Genomic DNA, 23,501 nt, shown 5'->3' on the forward strand with positions numbered 1-23,501 from the left:
ACGACACCACACTTTGGCGCCTCGCCTGACTGCAAGTGTCACCCCTTCACGGAGGCACTGATTAGGCACGCAAGGCACTCGCCTCCGGCCAAGCGCGACGCCCCTAATAGGTGTGCCTCTATCCTCTGTCGTCATCTTCTTCTTCTTCGAGTCATCTTCTCACCCTCTAACAACAAGTTGTAAAGCAACAAAGGGAGAACGACGAGAGTTTTGTTTTTTTAATTTCCTGAGACCAAAACGACGTCGTTTAGAAGCCTAATCTTTTTAGGGGAAAAAAAAAGGCAAAAACGACACCGTTTTGGCATGTTCTTCTTCCAGAACCCAATATATGCTCATTTTGGACCTGTGAAACACAAAAAAATGCCCTAGCCTCCTAAACAGTGTGAAAAAGAGAAGACGACGAAGAAGGGGAAAATTAGAGGAAAATTTTCGGGCACTTGATTAAATTATATAAAAACATATATGGGAAATAGGATACGCCTCACTTCACTAAAGCCCACGCCTTAGGTGTGTCTTGCATCTCAAGCTCCAGAAGGACTTTGCACCTTGAGCCTTTTAAAACTATGATAATCCCTAATTTGTAGGGATTCTCCTTTATTCATTCCTTTCTTCCTTTTTCTTTCCTTTCCGTTGTTATTTATATATATATATATATATTTCATTGGTTGTATACTTTCAAGATATGAAAAGAAATACAATTTTTCTCCACAATGTGCCAAATTTTTTAACATGATTTTTATGTCTAGGGAAAAAAACAAACACGATGCTCAATCGGATAGCCACACTACCATTGCACCAACTGCCAGTTGTTGCCACCATCATTGTCACCTAAGCAACAAAAATATCACCACTACTACAGCTGCCACTGTCATCACCAATATACTTGCACCATGCTGACGAGGGTACAACCATCGTGATCACCATAAGCATCCTAATTAATACATTGGAATTCAATATACTCATCCAAGCACGTGTTAACTAGTTTTCATTTTCTAAATCTATTCCAGAAAAGTAGAAACAATCAGGAAAACTGGTAGCAGGTTACCAAACAGTAAATAGGAAATATACAAAGTGCCCAAACAAATAAAGAGAAAAACAAAAAAGGTCCTATACCAGATTAATCTTCCTCCATTCAACCAATGGAACCCGAAAAATGAATTAGAAACCACCATGGAATTCCTAGATCACTCAAAAGGCGGTTTGTGAAGAGTCTTTTTTAAAACCCGATCCCAACTCTCTAAGTCTTCGAAGTTTTTGTGGGTCCATCCATCCCAAAACCATTAAAACAAGCACAAAGGTGTTATTTTACACACTTTCTTACTCCTCTTTCCCACAAACTCTCATACCAACAGATCAACAACTACTTTATTGACTAAGGAAGCACCTAAGAAATACCAATGAGGGAGGGAAAAAAGGTTGCCACAAGAAGCAAGCTTTCCCAAAATGGATCAAGATGTGGTCAATCATCCCTCACAATGCATGCAGAGGCAACACTCATTAACCAAAGTCAGCCCTTTCTTGTAAGTTAGTTGATTAGCCAAAATCTTCTTACATAGAAGCCCACTTTTGAGAGAACTTTCACACTTCTTTTTGTGGAACAAACCACTAGAAGCCACCTATCAGTCACACAGATGGAATTGACCAAAAAAAAAAAACTTCCCACTCTTGTCACACTGCCAAACCAAACTATCCTAACAACCGCTCCGAATAAACACCAAGAAACTCACACCTTCTCCAACTCCCAAGCATGGAAGCTCATCTAGAAGAAAGGGCTTAGAAGACCCTACCAACCCCTCCTAACCCAAATATCCACAATTTAAGCATCTTTATACAAAGTAATGTTCAATGTAAAGAACAAGAAAGAGAAAGCACGCACGAGAGAGAAAGAGAAAGAAGAGAACTCTCCATGAAAACTCCTCACACCAAACATAAAGCCAGAATTTTGACATATGACCATCTTCTATCAATAAAGTTATTCTACAATGAAGAGTATTTGAACCCCCTTCTAGTCATTTTCCAAAAACCTACTCCAAAAACCTTCCTCCTTTCCCTAGCATTTGAAAAAAAACCTTGCTCCACTGGAATTTCTATAACCTTTTAGTAAGAAGTACTTTGTTCAGCATTGATAGGTTTCTAATACCTAAATCACCCATAAACTCTCTCTTAGTAGACAACCAACCACTTTGGCAAAATGTAATTTCCTCTCTAGCCGCGGTCTTAAGAACTAAAGTGGCTTTGAATCCTCTTGAGCATTAGGTGGACCATTCTAAGAATCGCAAATAGAGGCATACAATAAATGGGCAAATTAGAAGAAGTACTCTTATATAAGAATTGATTTCACCAGTTAGACAAGGTTTTTTTTCCTAAGAGACCAACCTTTTATGAAACCTTTCCTCCACTCCATCTCACACCAAAGTATACTTGAAATGGTCATCCAAGGGAAGGCCCAAAAATAAAGTAACTCAACCACCTTAAAACCAAGCAACAAAGCCACATATAGTGCTTACTCATAGGAAAGAGCTCACTCTTCTTCAAACTGGCCATTTATTATGCAACAAAGGCCACCTTCAACAGAAGTCAACCTCCAAAACAACCTAGAAAAAATGAAATGGAACTCAAAAGGCACCACCTTATCCTATCTATCCAAACTCTTTAAAGCTTGTTTATCCATAAGTTTTTGTCCAAGGAAGGAATAACCCACAGCATAACAATCTCAATTTGCTATTTTATTCTTTAGAAGGACCATTAATGATCCAGCCATTCCCTAAGCAGAGACCAACCTTATACCATTAGCAAAAAGAATTATGCTTAAGTATCAGGCTTCCAAAAATGTTTGCATTTAAATTGGGATTGATAAGTGAAAGTCATAACAAAGACCAATAGTAGGGATGGATAATATTCTATTTTATGGTCGTTCAACCAAAAAAACCTCTTCTGCAATTGTATCATGCATTCTAGATCCTTTTTCAACAGGTAAGATATCTATTTTTGGTCCTTGTTGGGGCTTGAACTTGGAACCTCCCACCCCTCCACCCTAACCCTTGTCACTTGATCAGCCCTCAAGGGCATATGTTCTGACCTTTACCTTCCAATCCCATAATTTAAATCTCCCCCTAGCTCAAAGTTGGAAGATTCTAACTTATCAACGCTCAAATCTCCATTTTTTTTCTTCCTTTTTTTCCTTTTTCTTTTTTCTCTTTTTGTGTTGCCTTGCCTTCAAATTCTCCATCATTCTACAAACCTTTTCATTGGATCTTCTCAAACCATAGCACTGAATCTTTGCCGATCTTAACTTTGATGAATATCTGTTGTGCACTGGCGCAAACTCTAATATTATTTTTTTAGTACCAGTAGAATCTCTGACGGAGTCTGTTGTGCATGTGTATGCAATCACAATAGAAAAATCAGTCACAAACCACACAAGGGATACAAACCATACAAGGCAAACTATGCCTACTTCCAATTACGAGATAAGGGTTCCATATAACCCCAACAGAAAATATGAAATTTGTGTTTTATGATCTCTAACAACACTTCAAAAAGTAGGCTCCAAGAAACTCCAAAGAAAAGAAATTCTAATAAAGCAGAAACCGAATTCAAGTCAGAGACATATTTCAAGGGAAAATATATAACTCCAACAATCAGGTTGTGAAATTCTTAGTTGAATCCCACACAACAGAAAAGCAACAAAATCGACATAGCAAGCCCCAAAAGCCAGAAAGATCTAAACTATGAACACCACAAACTAAGTTGACAGAAAAATGAATAGAGAGAAATCGATATCTCCTTGAAAAATGAAAAACTGAGAGAAAAGCTCAGACAAATTCCCCCTAATCATTTGATCATAAATTATATGAGTCGCGCATCAACCCTCGAAATAAAAGCACATTGCTCCTGGTGAAAGAAAACTCGTACTGAAACTATTTTCTGTGAAACAAAACAGAGCCTAATGATAAAGAAATAATACCCAAGATATCGAAGAAGCTTAAAGCTGAGGCGAGTGACGAGATAAGTCTCGGCGGCTGCGTGGCCTATATCTCGGCTAAAAGACTGCCGACGTAGCGGCTGCGACGGTGCTGGCGATGGCCTGCTGGCCGATCGGCGCCTTCTATGCTTTTTGGTGGTGCCCATATTGGTTTGCGAAAGAACCCCTGACAGCAAGGGATTGGAATCCATGTCGACATCAGGCATAGTCGCCGGCGGTGTGGCCATCGCCGGATAATAAGAAGAGCTATAAAAAGAGGAAGCAAAATAGCATTGGCGTTAATTAGAGAGTTTTGGAATCAATCGTATAGTTACAGAAGTGAAGGAATATGTAAATAAATAAAAATGGTGAGGCGGTGCCGTGGGGAGGCTGGTCAGGAAATTCTTGAGTCAGCCTTTTCATGCGCCTGTTGATGGAACTTGATTGAGACTTTTTGACGTGTTTCAGTCAAGATTTACACATTGATAATGCCCTTCATGATTTTGTGGCCCACAACTTGCAGATTTAGGGATATGAAATTAGACGTTGTGCTAAATGCACCCATCTTTTTCTTTTCGATCCACCGTCCAAACCCAGCCATTTACCCTTTGCTACACCGGTTTTTGATGCGTGTGCGATGGTTTTAAAAAATAATTTGTGAACTGTAATATTGGTGACATTATTTAGAAATTTACCATACTTTTTACCAACTAGGAAAAATAATTTGATTAGAAGCAAAAATATTCTTAGAGACCATTTGTGAAAATTCTCAAAAAAAAAAAAATCATATAAAAATCACTTCTTGTAGAGATGATTTCTTTAAAATATATATAAATAAAAATTAATGATTTTCTCTTTCCACTTTTCTATCTCCTCTCTCCTCATTTTTCTCCTCCACCTACCTACCCCACCCACTTTCTCTCTCTCCTCCCACACCTCCCTCGTACCCCCACGTCACCACATGCCCTCTCACCTTTCTTCTATCATTTTTTTATTTTATTTTATTTATTCTCTCCTCCCATTTTTCTTCCTTCACTCTCATTTCTTCCCTTTAGCCGACCCTCCCCATTTTTTCCCCCCATTTCCCAAGAACGACCGCCATTTTTACCCCCATTTTTTTTTCTTTTTCCCTCATTTCTTCTTCTTCCCCCTATTCTTCTACTCTAGCTCTCTACCCAAAAACTCACAGACGGACCCATGGTTTTTTTGCTCAATTTTTTTTCTCCACTCTCCCCTTACCCATTCCCAACAGCAGCCTACAACCCCCTCATTCATCTCTTCATTTTTTTTTCATTTTTCTTCTTCCCCTCCCAACTCCCACACGAGGAGCCCCCATTTTTTTCCTCTTTTTTTCTTCCCCAACTTTTCTCCTACCCTCTCTGCAACTCCCCTTACCACAGCTGACTCCACGTCCCCCCTCTCATTTCTTCCCCCATTTTTTTTTTATTTTTTTTTCTTCTTCTCATACCCTTTTTTTTCCCAATCTTTTTCCCTCCATTTTTTTTCCTTCTCTTCCTCCACCATACCCACTTCTAAAGACTACCACATAGCCCTTTTCTCATCCCCCCTCTTATCCCATCTTCCTCCTATTTCTCCATTTTTTTTATACTCTTCATTTTCTTTCTTCTTTTTTTGTTTTATTTTATTTTTTGTTTCTCAGAAAAGCCATCGACTACCGCCAGCCTGTTGCCGCCGACGAGCTACTGCCGGCCGACGACTCCCATTTTCTCTCATTCCCTCACTTTTCCACCCCATTTATTATTATTATTATTATTATTATTATTATTATTATTATTATTATTATTATTATTATTATTATTATCATTATCATTATTATTCTGAAACCAAGGTTTGGTTAATCTTGATTTTGATGATAACAAAACAAAGTTTAGAACTAATGATTATATTTCAAGTGTAATTAGGCAAGATGATTTCCAAAGTGGCAATCATAAAGACAAATCAAGCCAAGGAGAAATCATGAAGAAGAATACCACCTCAAAGAGAAGTGTCTTTCAAGACCCAAGTTTCATAAGATCTCTTTGTAAGGTTGTTGGTGCACTAGGATTTTCATGTATTACATTCTTTACTTATGCACCAAAATCATCCAAGAGTTATTTTGTTTTAAATATTTTAAGAATTTAATGATTTCATGTTTTCAACTAAAACCTTGTGTTAAATGTTTTTCAAACTTATTTTAAAAGGTTTTAAGTTGAAAAAGTTGGTTGTTGAGCCAAAAAATGGCTCAATCGGTTGAACCGGATAAGGAACCAGTCGACCCCCAACTCAACCGGTCAAGGTTCGGGTAAACCATCAACTCAATTGATCGAGGGTGTAAAAAACTTTCTCTTTCTTCGAGAATAGTTGTTCAATCGGTCAAGGTTGAACCTCAACCAGTTGAGGTCCAGTCGAGGTCCGGTCTAGGTCCAACAGTCACCTGCCAAGCATTAAATGCTAACCGCTAGTCAACCGATCGACCCCCCAGCTCGACTGGTCGAACCCTCAACGGCTAGTTTGAATTTTTTCTTTTATAAAAAGGTTCCAATCTTCATTATTTAAAAAGCTTAACCTTCCCAAACCTTTCTTGAATATATTTGAGCCTTGGAAGAGTGTTTTTGAGTGCACCATTGTTCTAAAACTTGCATATCTTTAGTGCATCATTCAATCCTAGTTTTCTTATATTATTTGAGCTTAAAGTTTTTGTACTAGGATTTGGTGAGATCATTTATTTGTAAATCTTTGAGAGGAAGTTTCTTAAGTGTGGGGTATAAATTGAGGGGTTGTTCAAGAGTGGGATATCTCTTGAGAAGTGTAAAGGGTGCTTGGATCCAAAAGTCCAAGATGGTGAATTGGAACCATAATCCAATTGTATTGCTTGAAAGCTTGGTTTAGAAGCCTTAAATTAGTGGAACTTCCAGCTTGGGATTGAAGCTAGAGGAGAGTGGATGTAGGTCGGGTTGTATCGAACCACTATAAAATCTTATGTTTGCATTCTCTCTTCCCTACTCTTTTAATTTATATGCAATTGTTTTTATATTGTTTATTATATACCTGCATATAATTGTCTCTTACATTCACATAGTTTAAATTAGCAAAAAGAGACCATCACCCTATTTACCCTCCCTCTAGGGTGATTACCATAGGTTGGATTAGCCTAATTTTCCTAGTAATTGGTATCAGAGCTAGGCTTCTTATTTAAGACTTAACCGTCTAAGAAGTAATGGCTAATCCATCAAGCTCATCTCACATTGAAAGTTTTTCAACCACCCGACCTCCACTTTTCACGGGAACCGATTATCCTTATTGGAAAACTAAAATGACTTGGTTTTTCCAATCTACTAATCTTGATTTATGGGATGTCATTGAAGATGGTCCCCACATTCCTTCAAAATTAGGAAATGGAGTGATGATTTCAAAACCTAAGCATGAATGGGATGAACTTGATAGAAAGAAAGTTCAATTATATGTCAAAGGCGTTTTTATCTTACATTGTGCTATTGATAGAAATGAATTTAATCGTATTTGGCAATGTAAGTCGGCTAAAGAAATTTGGAGACTATTAGAAATCACTCATGAGGGAAACAACCAAGTTAAAGAGTCTAGAATCAATATCCTTGTGCATGATTATGAATTATTTTGTATAAAGGATTTTGAATCTATTGTAAAGATGTTTTCTAGGTTCATGGTGATTGTGAATGAACTTGAAGCTTTGGGAAAGACCTACACCGAAGTAGAGAAAGTCATGAAGATCTTAAGGTCTTTACCAAAGAAATGGGAAACAAAAGTGACGACTATTCAAGAAGCAAAGGATCTCACCAAACTCTCACTTAAAGAACTCATTGGGTCACTCATGACTTATGAGATAAATTTGAACAATCATCAAAGAATTGAAGAGAATAAGGAAAGTATAGCTTTTATGGCTTCAATAAATGATGATGAAGAGAAAGAGAGTGAAAGTGATGAAGACTCTATGGAAGAAGAATGCACAAATGAGGATGTCAACATGTGCTTTATGGCTTTGGAAGAACATCAAGATGAGATAAACTCCAACTCTAACCATTTTGAATTTCAATATGTACTTCAAGAATTATATTTTGATCTTGAAAAACTTGGTTTCAAAAATATCTCTCTCAAGAAAAAAATTTCTTGTCTTTAAAATGAGCTCAATGAGAGTAAGGAAAAATTTGAAAATATTGAGAAGACAAAAATCTCTTTTAAACAAGAAAATAAGGAGTTAAAAATTCTCAAATGACAAAAAGACTTTTGATATGATTTTGGCAAATCAAAAATGCATTTTTGATAAAAAGGGGCTAGGCTACAAGCCTTTCAAAAATCAATTTTTTTAAGAATTATTTTGTAAAGGAAGCCTCTAGTTTTTTGCCTTCAACTATTTGCAATCTTTGTGAAAGAGGAGGTCACATTAGTGATATTTGTCCCTTAAGAAAATCTCCTCATGTTCTTTAAAACTCTAAATTATTTTGGATTCCAAAAGAAGGAAAGACTAACCCTCTAGGACCCAAAAATATATGGTACCAAAGGTTACTTAATTTGTCTTGTAAGGATCCATGTAAGAAAGAGGATATGCCTACCTTGGAAATAATGCATTGATGATATTGGTAATGGTATCCCTTCTAAAGCTTAATTTGCAATATCATTTTGCTAAGACTTGGTACATTTTTTGTTAATAATATAACATTTGGTATCACTTTAATAAAATTGGTATATTTGTTAAACTAAGGTTTGGATTAAAAAGAAGACTTTTTTATACATAGGTAAAATTAAATAATCATATGCTTGTATGCCCTAAAAGTGTTATTCAATGCATGTTATATATTTTTTTAATTTCATATGTTCTCCCATATATTTTTTCCAAATCATGCTTTAAATTGGGAATGCTCTAAGGATGAACAATCTTTTATTTGGAAACTATTCTCAAATGAAAAAGGGGGAGATTCATTTTCATGAGGAATTATATTTTTGATATCATGTGATTTCCCTTATATAATTTATTGAAACTTTTTGTTGATGACAAAAAAGGGGAGAAGTAATGGTAAGTTGCTAACTTGGGAAGAAATGTCAATTTTGTTTTAGCAATCCTATTCATATTGATGCTATGTGCTTTATTGGTTATAATTACATGCATCATGTTTAATAATAATGTCTTGCCAAATTGCTAAATTGCTCTTTATGCTATTTATGTTTGATTATATCATTTTGAGCATCCTTAATATACTCCTTGAAGTTTCTAAACTTAAATATTTTCTAAATTCAAAGGAGCATATATTGAGGGGGAACTTTTTAGCAACCTTGGTTTTGTCATCATCAAAAAAGGGGATATTGTGAAACCAAGGTTTGGTTAATCTTGATTTTGATGATAACAAAACAAGGTTTAGAACTAATGATTATATTTCAAGTGTAATAAGGCAAGATGATTTCCAAAGTGACAATCACAAAGACAAATCAAGCCAAGGAGAAATCATGAAGAAGAAGACCACCTCAAAGAGAAGTGTTTTTCAAGACCCAAGGTTCATAAGATCTTTTTGTAAGATTGTTGGTGCACTAGGATTTTCATGCATTACATTCTTTACTTATGCACCAAAATCATCCAAGAGTTATTTTGTTTTAAATATTTTAAGAATGGGATGATTTCATGTTTTCAACTAAAACCTTGTGTTAAATGTTTTTCAAACTTGTTTGAAAATGTTTTAAGTTGAAAAAGTTGGTTGTTGAGCCAAAAAATGGCTCAACTGGTTGAACCGGATGAGGAATCGGTCGACCCCCAACTCAACCGGTCGAGGTCCGAGTTGACCCCTAACTCAACCGGTCGAGGTCCGGGTTGACCCCTAACTCAACCGGTCGAGGGTGCAAAAAACTTTCTCTTTCTTCCAGAACGGTTGTTCAACCGGTCAAGGTTGAACCTCAACCGATTGAGGTCCGGTCGAGGTCCAATGATCACTTGTCAAGCATTAAATGCTAACGGCTAGTCAACCGGTCGAATCCCCAACGGCTAGTTTGACTTTTTTTCTTCTATAAAAAGGTTTCAATCTTCATTGTTTAAAAAACTTAACCTTCCCAAACCTTTCTTGAATATATTTAAGCCTTGCAAGAGTGTTTTTTAGTACACCATTGTTCTAAAACTTGCATATCTTTAGTGCTCCATTCAATCCTAGTTTCCTTGTATCATTTGAGCTTACAGTTTTTGTACTAGGATTTGGTGAGATCATTTATTTGTAAATCTTTGGGAGAAAGTTTCTCAAGTGTGGGGTATAAATTGAGGGGTTGTTCAAGAGTGGGATATCTCTTGAGAAGTGTAAAGGGTGTTGTGGACCCGCATTTTTCACGTGCGTCCCCACTCGATCAACGAGGCTCGCTTGTATTTGTGAAAAATTAATTTTTTGGAAAAGTCGGAGTCGCCACTTATTTTATTTTTATTTTAAAGGGAAAATAAAACAAGAAATAAAACCCTAAAAAAATGACTCCATAATTTTTGGAAAAACGTGTCTTTGAAAAACCCTAGTCTAAGTCCGGGAATCAGGTTACTTATTGGGAAGGTGCCTCTAGGAGGTAGCACCCCTCTAAGCCCTAAAGAGATCTCTACTAACTAAATTGGGGGTAATGTGGCAATTAATTGATTAATTGGGGATACCTAAATCAAAACAAAGATCACGAAATATAGATTTTAAGAAATCTTGTCAATTAAAGTGGTGAGAGTAAAGGCCGACCTTCATGGATTTCCAATGGCCCTCAAAAAAATTTGACCAACAATCACTAAGGCAACAAATTTATGACTTCCTAATCAAACAAACTAACAAAATTATCATCCAAAAACTAACATTTAGATTTCAAGAAACACATGAATAACTAAAATTAAACAATTGGAATTAAAAATGTAAACTTTACCTCACAAGATCAATTAAACTAGAGAATTAAGATCAATAACTCATTCAAATTAAAATTAAACTAGAATTTAAACTAATCGGAATTGAAAATATAAACTTTACCTTACAAGTCCAATTAAACTAATAGATTTAAGATCAATAACTCATTCAAATTAAAAATAAACTAGAATTTAAACTAATCGGAATTAAAAATATAAACTTTACCTTACAAGTCCAATTAAACTAATAGATTTAAGATCAATAACTCATTCAAATTAAAAATAAACTAAAATTAAACTAAAAATATAAACTTTATTTAAACTTTCATGTAGATTAAAATAAACTAGCATAGAACTAATGAATTGCAATCATATAAGAGAGACATTTAATCTAAGAAAAATAAAAGATTGTTCAAAATCGAGATTTAAAAGAATTTATCACAAACAATTAATTAAACCAATCAACTAAAACCCAAACTAAAAAGAAATATTGTATCAAAAATCCAAAAACTAACCTGTATTGTATCGGAAAAATACTTTCTTGATGTGTCGAAATGGCAGCCTAATTAGTCCTTCAAGTCCTCTATCGCTCCCCTCAAAAAACTCTTGCGTGTGTTGATCTCCCCTCCAAGAAAAAGTCTCCATTTTCCAAGAAAAAGTCCCACCCCTTTCTTCTATTCCTTTTTGTCCCATTTATATGGCAACCTATCCTTTTCATGGAATATTTTATTTCCTTTTGGGATATGTACGTGGATATATGGAAAGTGATGTTTTAATTGCAAAGTGGTATTTTAACTTTTATGGAAAGTGCTTTTCTATTTTATATACATCATAATTCAAAAATAAAAAAAATAAAAAAAATATCAACAAAACTTTTTAAAGGTAATAATAATAATAATAACTTATCAAATTGGTATAAACAAATATATATATATATATATATATATATATATATATATTAAAAAACTTAACTTACCAAAAAATATATTAAAAGCACTTTAAGAAAATAACCAAATAAAATAAAATAAAATACAAAATAACTTACTAAAAAAATTTATTAACGTATATATTAGTAAAAACATTTAATAGTAATAATAATAGTAATCATAAAAAGAGATAAGGTAATTGATCACATGCAATCTTATAAAAACAAATAAATAGGTAACAATAAACAAATAGCTAAACAAATATAATAAATAAATAACTAAATAAATAAATAGATAAATGAATAAGAAATCAAGCTCATGCAAGTGTTAAGAAATACAAATCATGCGAACTATGCAAGTCATACAGGAGTTATCTAAAAGGTAACATAGGTGGGCCAGAATGCCTAAGTGGACCTAGCAAACCAAAGTGGGTCTAGATGTGCCTAAATGAGTTTAGGTGAGTCTAAGTGGGTTAAAGTGGACCTAAGTGAGCTTAGGTGAATCTAAGTGGGTCAAGGTGGACCTAAATGGGCCAAGGTGAACCTAAGTGGGTCTAGGTGGACCTAAGTGAGCTAGGTGTACCTAAGTGGGCCTAGGGTGAGACTAGGTGGGCCTAACTAAGTCTAACCTGAAGTGCACTTAAGTGAAGCCTAATCTAAACTTGAAAGGCAGCCAAGGTCATAATGTGGAGTCGGGTAAACCCCTCAACTAAAATCTCTGAGGTGGCTCAAGAAAGGTAAGTAGCGTGAGTAGCTATGGGTTACCAAGAGATTACTGTAAAGTATCGGTAATGGACTTTAAAACATGTGCTAAAGGGACAAAATTGAGGGTCTATAGGTGCTTGGAGCCAAAAGTCTAAGATGGTGAATTGGAACCATAATCCAATTGTATTGCTTGAAGACTTGGTTTGGAAGCCTTAAATTAGTGGAACCTCAAGCTTGGGATTGAAGCTAGAGTAGAGTGGATGTAGGCCGAGTTGTGCCGAACCACTATAAAATCTTGTGTTTGTATTTTCTCTTCCCTACTCTTTTAATTTATATGCAATTGTTTTTATATTGTTTATTATATACTTGCATATAATTGTTTCTTACATTCACATAATTTAAATTAGAAAAAAGAGACTATCACCCTATTCACCCCTCTAGGGTGATTACCATAGGTTTGATTAGCCTAATTTTCCTAACAATTATTATTATTATTATTATTATTATTATTATTATTATTATTGTTATTGTTATTGTTATTGTTTTTGTTATTGTTATTGTTATTGTTATTGTTATTATTTTCTTTTATTTTAATAGTAATTGTTGTTTGTGAAATTTGAATTGTTGAATTAATATGAAATTTGGGGGAATTTATTAATTTGGAATTTGTTAATTTGGGTTGAATTAGTTGATAATTTATATAGTTGTACTCATTTGAATTATTTAATTTGGATATGATATAATATTGTAGTCTATTTTGGATGTGGGTTTGAATATTAAATTGGGTTGATTTTGGTTGCGGATTTAGGTTTGCATGTTAAATTGGGCTTGAATGATGAGATATTAAATTTAGGCTTGATGAGATTTATTTTAATTTATCATGTTTTAGGTTTGATTAATTGAGCTTATATTTTGGCTATTAATTTGGAAACTTTAGGTTAGGATCTAAGATATGTGAGATATTTTTGTTGCGTTATTTTTGTTAATTTGGACCCATTTTTAATTGCTGAAATTTATTGGACTAATTTGAAATTTTATATTTGTTTAAGATTTTGTATGTCTCTAGACATTTACATTTGTGCTATTTTTGTTTTTGCATGACCTCATTTTGCAATCTTGTTGGCTGAGTATGAATTGATGACACGTGAAACTTGTTGTAAGTTTATTTGGGTACATATTTTATTTCTTACTTTTATTTGGTTTTATTTTTATTAGTTCTTGTAAATATTCGTTCGTATATATTTATTGAGTGTGTACAGAATTGAACATCGACCAAACTAAAAATTTTATTTAAATGAGAGGAAGAATTTGGTAAATGTGTTTTGATAAAACAATAATTTTAAAATATTATTTTTAATAAAAGAAAGTTTTTTATTATTTATAAAAATTCAGAAAAATGCATATAGAAAAATCCAAAAGAATTGTTTTTAATTGAATTCGAAAAATTGTTTTTAATAACATTGTCCAAAATTTTCTTTGTTTAATAAAAATTGTCCAAAAATTGTTTTGTAAATAAAGTTGTCCCAAAAATTAATTTTTAATAAAATTGTCCAAAAATATTTTTTTAAATGAATTCTTTTTCCTTAATTAAAATGGGATTAAAAGTGTTTTTTAGAAATAGAAGATTTAAATCTTTGTTTTTCTTTTTAATTAAAATTTCTTTTGCAAATAAAGTTATGTCATTTTAAATAATTTGTAAAACTCACTTTTTTTTATAATGAAAATGAATTAAAATACTTTTGTAAATAAAGTTGTCCCAAAAATTAATTTTTAATAAAATTGTCCAAAAATATTTTTTTAAATGAATTCTTTTTCCTTAATTAAAATGGGATTAAAAGTGTTTTTTAGAAATAGAAGATTTAAATCTTTGTTTTTCTTTTTAATTAAAATTTCTTTTGCAAATAAAGTTATGTCATTTTAAATAATTTGTAAAACTCACTTTTTTTTTTATAATGAAAATGAATTAAAATACTTTTGTAAATAAAATTGTAAAAATTCATTATTTTCTAAAAAAAGCAAGTAAAATAATTTTTGTTGTCAAATTAAGAGTCCGTTTGGCAGTGATTTTTAAAAGTGTTTCTACCCTAAAAAACACTTTTAAGTGTTTTTAAGATAAAAATAAGGTGTTTGGCACATTTTAAAAACACTTTTGAAAATATGGAAAAATACTTAAAGTGATTTTAAGAGACACTTGATAGATGTTTTTTTAAAAAAACACTTCAAAATTTTGAAATATTCCAAAAATACCCCCAAGCGATTCTCGATATTTTCTATCCCCTTCACTCATACCTCTCTCATTCGTTCTCCTCCTCCATCGCTCTCCATCAGAGACTACACAGTAGGAAAGACGCTCCTACTGTCGTATCCACATCTAGTCTCCATCATCTTCACTTCCCTTTCTCGTTCGCTACCACCCTAACTCCTGTCATTCTCTTTCATACCACTCCTCTTCCTTGTCTTTTCTCTCTTTGGCTTTAAATGCGGGCGTCATTAGCCCTAATTTCAATCATCTCTTCTAACCACTTTCCACTGTTTTTCTTCATCATCATATCTCCACACTCTCTCTCTTGGACTTCTCCCATTTTCTCCATCCATATTCCTTCTTTTTCTTCATTTTCGTGTCTATATTGAATTTTACTGTTTAATTTATTTTCTTCATTTCTCGGTGTTTGATCCGCTGAGTATTTAAGGAGTTTTGAGAGTACTGTCAGATCCAGTGTCATTTGGTTATGCATGGTTACGAGTGTAATCTCTACAAAATTAGGGTATAGAAAGAACTAAAGGTGGTTAAAGTTGTTGAAACGCTTCGTTTTGGAGTTTATGTGGTTTTGGAGGTGAAATGGAGGCCAGGATGAAGAAGTACCGGCAAGCGAGTCCAGAGATGGCCAAAGTGTGGACGGAGAAGTTTCCCAAGTATCAACAAAGTAGGAAGGTTCCGGTGGTTTACTATCTCTATATAAACAAGCAACTGGAACATCCACACTTCATCGAAGTCCCATTATCTTCACCGGGGGGTCTCTACTTGAGAATGAAGCTAAAGCGAGAGCGATTTTGTTAATGATTGACAGGATTTTTGTATGCGTTTGGTAGCTAAGAAATAGAAAAGAATATGAAATTTGGATTATGCTGATACATGTTGGTATAATGGTATGGTTTTCAAAAAGGGGCCAAAAAAAAAAAAAAAATTGAAACACTACTCCCCTCAAACAATTGTATGCCCTTTGTAGTAATTTATTAATATTAAAAGTGTTTTTATACTTATATAACATATTATTTAAAACACTATTAGAATCATTTTTTCTTATTCTCGTAAAAATGTTTTTCACAGAAACACTGCAGAAAGAAACACTTCCAATAAAAACACTCCCATTAGAATCACTGCCAAACGGGCTTTAAAATTTCATAATAAATTTTTTTGATACAATAAGTACAAATAACTTTTTTTTGAAAATTAAATACAAATGAAATTGAATCAAATCATTAATTGAAACTTGTTTTTTGTAAATAAATAAATTAAAAAATAAATTCAAAATCATTTTTTTATAAAATCCTTTGAAATTTCTTGAAAACTATTTTTTAATATCTTTTTTTAATTTAGTTCAATAAATTATTTTGCATAATTCTCTTATTATTTATTTTGTGTATTCTTGTAATTAAATTTCATCATTATTTTTGTGTATATTGATTTTCATCATGACTTGTACATTGATTATTTTTCTTGGTATCCATAATTAATTAATTAAGTAATTGCCACAATTCCCTTGATTCGTTTAGTAGAGGTTGTATGTATACAGGTTTAGAGAGGTGCAACGACTCATCACCATACCTTCCCAATAAGTAACCTGACCTTCAGACCCAGACTCGATTTTTTGCAAACCTTTTTTTTCCTTCAGGAGTCACATTTAGGGGTTTTATTTCTTATTTTGTTTTTCCCTTTAAAAAATAAAACAAAAATAAGTGGCGACTCCAAGTTTTTTTCAAAAAATCAAAATTTTCGCTAAACAAATAAAAAAGCAAGTCATGAGGTTGAGTGGGAACGCATGTAAAAATACAGGGTCCACAATACTATTTTATATTTGTATTTCTGAAATTACCCCTCCATACCTCCCTGTCAACAACCATCATCACGCAACATGTTTCGCATTCTCCTTGTTTCTTTCCTTCTTTAACCCAACTACCTCATTTGTTTTATATTTTTCTGTTTTATACTTTTAAGTTAAAAATAAAATAAAATAAAATAAGGAGAGAGGAGTGGGTGGGGGGGGGGGGGGGGGGGGGGATGGGAATAATTGTCTTAAAATAAAATAATTGGAAGAAAAAACGGAAAAAGAAGAAAATAAAATTCTAAGAAATAAACTAAAAAGATAAAAAAAAAAAATCTAAGAAAGAATTTGACACTAGGATTTATATATTATTGTTTTTATAATTTAATTTTAATAAATATAGATATAAATATCTATGGAAAAAAATTATTTTTAATTATTTTATTTTTAAATTTCATTTAATTGGTTGTTAAAAATAAATAAAAAATTATAAATCGAGATGCAATAAGTGTATCATCATTTATTTTATATCATTGAATATATTTCAATTAACTATATTGTAATTTTAATATTAAATATATCTTCAAGTTGGAAATATTATTACCATATGTTATATTATTATTTTCGAATAATATTTAATGTAGTTTAATAATTAATGTATACTTATAGAATTCACATTTTTTTTAACTCATATTCGTGATATTATTGTTGAATATATAATAAAACAATTTTAAAATGTGTATTATTACTTTTTATATCATTTAAAAAAAAAATTCTCCAAAATTTTGTCTCAACTATATTTTGTGTCAAAATATTTCTTGATATATCTATAAAATTGAGTTATTGATATATTCGTCAAAATCGATATTTTCATTATTGGTTAGATTTTATAATGATTTTATTTTCAATCATGCTACCTAGTTAAGATTATTTATTTATTTTCAATGGTAAATGATTTATTTTATTTATTATCATTTATATTATGAATATAATGAATTAAAATCGGTATAATATTAAGATCTATTATTAGATAAGATTTTATAATTTTACTTTTATTTAAAAAAAAATCTAAAACATTATCTAAGGGATTTCCTTTATTGTCAATTAAATTTGTCTTATGTATTTATATATATATATTTGAAACTTAAATGACTTATTCTACAATTTTTTGAAATTCTTATGACCAAAATTTATGTGAAAAAGTATGTTATAGTTTGAAGTTAGACAATTTTTATTTTTACATTTTGTTGCAATAAAATCATGTAAAATAATTTATGGAGCGAAAGCTATGAAAATGAATGATAGATATCATTTACATATTTTTATAATAAAAAACATTAATATTTTGTATATCTATGGTCGAAAGTTGTACACAACAATTTTTTACAATTATACAACTAAAAGCAATATAAAAAATATTTCAAAATCTAAAGTTATGCAAATATTCCATTTGATTGTAATAAAAAATTTTATAATTAGAAGTTATGAGAAAATTATTCTCTTTTATTTTTATTATTAATTTATATTATGGGATTTTATTATTACTTTTATTTTTAGTTTTGTTTTTTTTATGCAATTATAATTAAATAATATATGTAGAATTATATAAACAATAAATTCTCTTACCTTGTAACTTAGAGAACAATATAATTACAATAAATTTTCAAAACTTGACGCTATTATCTTATATATTCGTATAAATTTTTTTGTACAACTCATTGTTTAAAGCTATATAAATTTTATATATTTTCATAACATGAAATTATGAAAAATTCTATGAAACTTTCGTTTTTGAATCGAATTACTGAAAATTTTAATTTATTATAATTCAAATTTGATTTGATTGTCAGCTCATTATTATCTTTAAGTTATAGAAGTTGAAACTTCTAAAATTGTACATTCCATATTATGAAAAAATTATACTTTTTTAATATATATATATATATATATATTATATATAATATATATATATATATATATATATATATATGCATATCTCGTAATTTTAAGTTTTGTGCTTATAATATAAAGTAGATTTATTTTAAAATATTTGTCTCATATATTGTATGATATGTACATAACCGACGGTGGTAATATAGCTCAAGTAAATTTGATTGCAAACTCTTAAAGAGATAAAATTATTGACGGCAAATTTATGTCACTAATGATATAAAATTTCATGTGAATGACATTTTATATTCTATCAGATCCAAAAGAGTTTGGCATTACGAACATGATTCATAAAGTAAATATTAACATATCAACACATTATAAGTCATGTAGATATATATTATAAAATCAGAAATTTTTATTTAATGACTTATTTGTTCATAAATGTGAAGGGTATTATGACGTGTTGTATAATTTATTATTTTGATGAGACAAATTTGTTGGTCATTAGAGGGAGGAAGCCAATTACAAGAGAACAATGCGTATTTTGTATTATATATATTTTTTTGTTAAACCTTGATAAAACTTTTTATATTATAAACTTTTATTATTTTATCTTTTTAATATTTTTTAAAATATGTATTAAACGGTATATATTAAATTAATTAAAATAATAAAAATACATTTAATCATATAGCTACATCAAATTGTGACCCTTAGACCATGCCATTATGTGATTCTCTTGTATGGTCAAGTGGTTCACCTTTGATTTTTTGGGATTGTACCTTAGGTACTACCTTAATAGCCCTTAGGTAATACCTTAATCAACCTTAGGTACTACCTTAAGGGACCTTAGGTACTACCTTAGTTAAAGTTGGGTTCTACTTTTCCCAAGCCTCAGACCTTCCTTTGTGACCCTTAGACCATGTCATTATGTGATTCTCTTGTGTGGTCAAGTAGTTCACCTTTGGTTTTTTAGGACTATACCTTAAGTACTACCTTAATAGCCCTTAGGTACTACCTTAGTTAAAGTTGGGGTCTACATTTCCCAACCCTTGCACTTTCTTTTATCACCCTTAGACCATGTCATTATATGATTCTCTTGTGTGATCAAATGGTTCACCTTTGGTTTTTTGGGACTGTACCTTAGGTACTACCTTAATAGCCCTTAGGTACTACCTTAATGTACCTTAGGTACTACCTAAAGGGACCTTAGGTACTACTTTAGTTAAAGTTAAGTTCTATCTTTCCCAAGCCTCGGAACTTCCTTTATGACCATTAGACCATGCCATTATGTGATTCTTTTGTGTGGTCAAGTGGTTCACCTTTGGTTTTTTGGGACTGCACCTTAGGTACTACCTTAATTTCCCTTAGGTACTACCTTAAGGGACCTTAGGTACTACGTTAGTTAAAGTTGGGGTCTACATTTCCCAACCCTCGGACCTTCCTTTGTGACCCTTAGACCATGCCATCATGTGATTCTCTTGTGTGGTCAAGTGATTCACCTTTGGTTTTTTGGGATTGTACCTTATGTACTACCTTAATAGCCCTTAGGTACTTCCTTAAGGGACCTTAGGTACTTCCTTAAGGGACCTTAGGTACCACCTTAGTTAAATTTGGGTTCTACTTTTCCCAAGCCTCAGACTTTCCTTTGTGACCCTTAGACCATGCCATTATGTGATTCTCTTGTGTGGTCAAGTGGTTCACCTTTGGTTTTTTGGGACTGTACCTTATGTACTACCTTAATAGCCCTTAGGTACTACCTTAATCAACCTTAGGTACTACCTTAAGGGACCTTAGGTACTACCTTAGTTAAAGTTGGGTTCTACTTTTCCCAAGCCTCAGACCTTCCTTTGTGACTCTTAGACCATGCCATTATGTGATTCTCTTGTGTGGTCAAGTAGTTCACCTTTGGTTTTTTAGGACTATACCTTAGGTACTACCTTAATAGCCCTTAGGTACTACCTTAGGGGACCTTAGATACTACCTTAGTTAAAGTTGGGTTCCACCTTTCCCAATCCTTGGTCCTTCCTTTGTGACCCTTAGACCATGCCATTATGTAATTCTCTTGTGGTGTCAAGTAGTTCACCTTTGGTTTTTTGGGACTATACCTTAAGTACTACCTTAATAGCCCTTAGGTATTATCTTAATCAACCTTAGGTACTACCTTAGTTAAAGTTGGGATCTACATTTCCCAACCTTTGGACTTTCCTTCGTCACCCTTAGACCATGCCATTATGTGATTATCTTGTGTGGTCAAGTGGTTCACCTTTGGTTTTTTGGGATTGTACCTTAGGTACTACCTTAATAGCCCTTAGGTACTACCTTAGTTAAAGTTGGGTTCTACCTTTCCCAAGCCTCAAAACTTCCTTTGTGACCATTAGACCATGTCATTATGTGATTCTTTTATGTGGTCAAGTGGTTCACCTTTGTTTTTTTGGGACTATACCTTAGGTACTACCTTAATAGCCCTTAGGTACTACCTTAATCAACCTTAGGTACTACCTTAAGGGACCTTAGGTACTACCTTAGTTAAAGTTGGGTTCTACCTTTCCCAATCCTCAGTCCTTCCTTTGTGACCCTTAGACTATGCCATTATGTGATTCTCTTGTGTTGTCAAGTAGTTCACCTCTGGTTTTTTGGGACTGTACCTTAGGTACTACCTTAATAGCCCTTAGGTACTACCTTAATCAACCTTAAGTACTACCTTAGTTAAAGTTGGGGTCTACATTTCCCAACCCTTGGACTTTCCTTCATCACCCTTAGACCATGTCATTATGTGATTATCTTGTGTGGTCAAGTGGTTCACCTTTGGTTTTTTGGGACTGTACCTTAGGTACTACCTTAATAGCCCTTAGGTACTACCTTAGTTAAAGTTGGGTTCTACCTTTCCCAAGCCTCAAAACTTCCTTTGTGACCATTAGACCATGTTATTATGTGATTCTTTTGTGTGGTCAAACGGTTCACCTTTGTTTTTTTGGGACTATACCTTAGGTACTACCTTAATAGCCCTTAGGTACTACCTTATTCAACCTTAGGTACTACCTTAAGGGACCTTAGGTACTACCTTAGTGAAAGTTAGGGTTTACATTTCCCAACCCTCGAACGTTCCTTTGTGACCCTTAGACCATGCCATTATGTGATTCTCTTGTGTGGTCAAGTGGTTCACCTTTGGTTTTTTGGGACTGTACCTTAGGTACTACCTTAATAGCCCTTAGGTACTACCTTAATCAACCTTAGGTACTACCTTAAGGGACCTTAGATACTACCTTAGTTAAAGTTGGGTTCTACTTTTCCCAAGCCTCGGACCTTCCTTTGTGACCCTTAGACCATGCCATTATGTGATTCTCTTATGTGGTCAAGTGATTCACCTTTGGTTTTTTGGGACTATACCTTAGGTACTACCTTAATAGCCCTTAGGTACTACCTTAAGGGACCTTAGGTACTACCTTAGTTAAAGTTGGGTTCTACCTTTTCCAATCCTCGGTCCTTCCTTTGTGACCCTTAGACCATGCCATTATGTGATTCTCTTGTGTTGTCAAGTAGTTCACCTTTGGTTTTTTGGGACTGTACCTTAGGTACTACCTTAATCAACCTTAAGTACTACCTTAAGGGACTTTAGGTACTACCTTAGTTAAAGTTGGGGTCTACATTTCCCAACCCTTGGACTTTCCTTTGTCACCCTTAAACCATGCCATTATGTGATTCTCTTGTGTGGTCAAGTGGTTCACCTTTGGTTTTTTGGGATTGTACCTTAGGTACTACCTTAATAGCCCTTAGGTACTACCTTAGTTAAAGTTGGGTTCTACCTTTCCCAAGCTTCAAAAACTTCCTTTGTGACCATTAAACCATGTCATTATGTGATTCTTTTGTGTGGTCAAGTGGTTCACCTTTATTTTTTTGGGACTATACCTTAAGTACTATCTTAATAGCCCTTAGGTACTACCTTATTCAACCTTAGGTACTACCTTAAGGGACCTTAGGTACTACCTTAGTTAAAGTTAGGGTTTACATTTCCCAACCCTCGAACGTTCCTTTGTGACCCTTAGACCATGCCATTATGTGATTCTCTTGTGTGGTCAAGTGGTTCACCTTTGGTTTTTTGGGACTATACCTTAGGTACTACCTTAATAGCCCTTAGGTACTACCTTAATCAGCCTTAGGTACTACCTTAAGGGACCTTAGGTACTACCTTAGTTAAAGTTGGGTTCTACTTTTCCCAAGCCTCGGACCTTCCTTTGTGACCCTTAGACTATGCCATTATGTGATTCTCTTGTGTGGTCAAGTAGTTCACCTTTGGTTTTTTGGGACTATACCTTAGGTACTACCTGAAGGGCCCCTAGGTACTACCTTAAGGGACCTTAGGTACTACCTTAGTTAAAGTTGGGGTTTACATTTCCCAACCCTCGGACCTTCCTTTGCGACCCTTAGACCATGTCATTATGTGATTCTCTTGTGTGGTCAAGTGGTTCACCTTTGGTTTTTTGGGACTGTACCTTAGGTACTACCTTAATAGCCCTTAGGTACTACCTTAATCAGCCTTAGGTACAACCTTAAGGGACCTTAGGTACTACCTTAGTTAAAGTTGGGTTCTACTTTTCCCAAGCCTTGGACCTTCCTTTGTGACCCTTAGACTATGCCATTATGTGATTCTCTTGTGTGGTCAAGTAGTTCACCTTTGGTTTTTTGGGACTATACCTTAGGTACTACCTTAAGGGCCCCTAGGTACTACCTTAAGAGACCTTAGGTACTACCTTAGTTAAAGTTGGGGTCTACATTTCCCAACCCTCGGACCTTCCTTTGCAACCCTTAGACCATGTCATTATGTGATTCTCTTGTGTGGTCAAGTGGTTCACCTTTGGTTTTTTGGGACTGTACCTTAGGCACTACCTTAATAGCCCTTAGGTACTACCTTAATCAGCCTTAGGTACTACCTTAAGGGACCTTAGGTACTAACTTAGTTAAAGTTGGGTTATACCTTTCCCAAGCCTCAGACCATAGTGCTTCAATATGAGGCTTTGTCTATTTTTTTCTATTTATCTTGAAATGATGCAAAGTGAAGGAACAAGGGGAAGCCCTCTCTGGGGCTGTTTTCATTTC

The 23,501-nt window shown here is 33.3% G+C and overlaps 1 protein-coding gene across 2 annotated transcripts in view; it reads right to left on the bottom strand.

Moving 5' to 3' along the window:
* Nucleotides 1-4,521, bottom strand: part of LOC117931196 (isoprenylcysteine alpha-carbonyl methylesterase ICME-like) — a 51,523-nt gene extending 47,002 nt beyond the window's left edge. Inside the window, exon 1 of one of the 2 annotated variants that reach the window (XM_034852108.1) lies at nucleotides 3,968-4,521. In XM_034852108.1, the coding sequence (XP_034707999.1) occupies nucleotides 3,968-4,212 (245 nt within the window). In that variant the 5' untranslated portion in view covers nucleotides 4,213-4,521. The remainder of the gene's footprint in view (nucleotides 1-3,967) is intronic. The other variant, XM_034852107.1, reaches the window with a different exon arrangement.
* Nucleotides 4,522-23,501: the final 18,980 nt, after the last annotated feature.

This window comes from Vitis riparia, chromosome 14, assembly GCF_004353265.1.
Source record: "Vitis riparia cultivar Riparia Gloire de Montpellier isolate 1030 chromosome 14, EGFV_Vit.rip_1.0, whole genome shotgun sequence".
NCBI classification, from domain to species: Eukaryota; Viridiplantae; Streptophyta; class Magnoliopsida; order Vitales; family Vitaceae; genus Vitis; species Vitis riparia.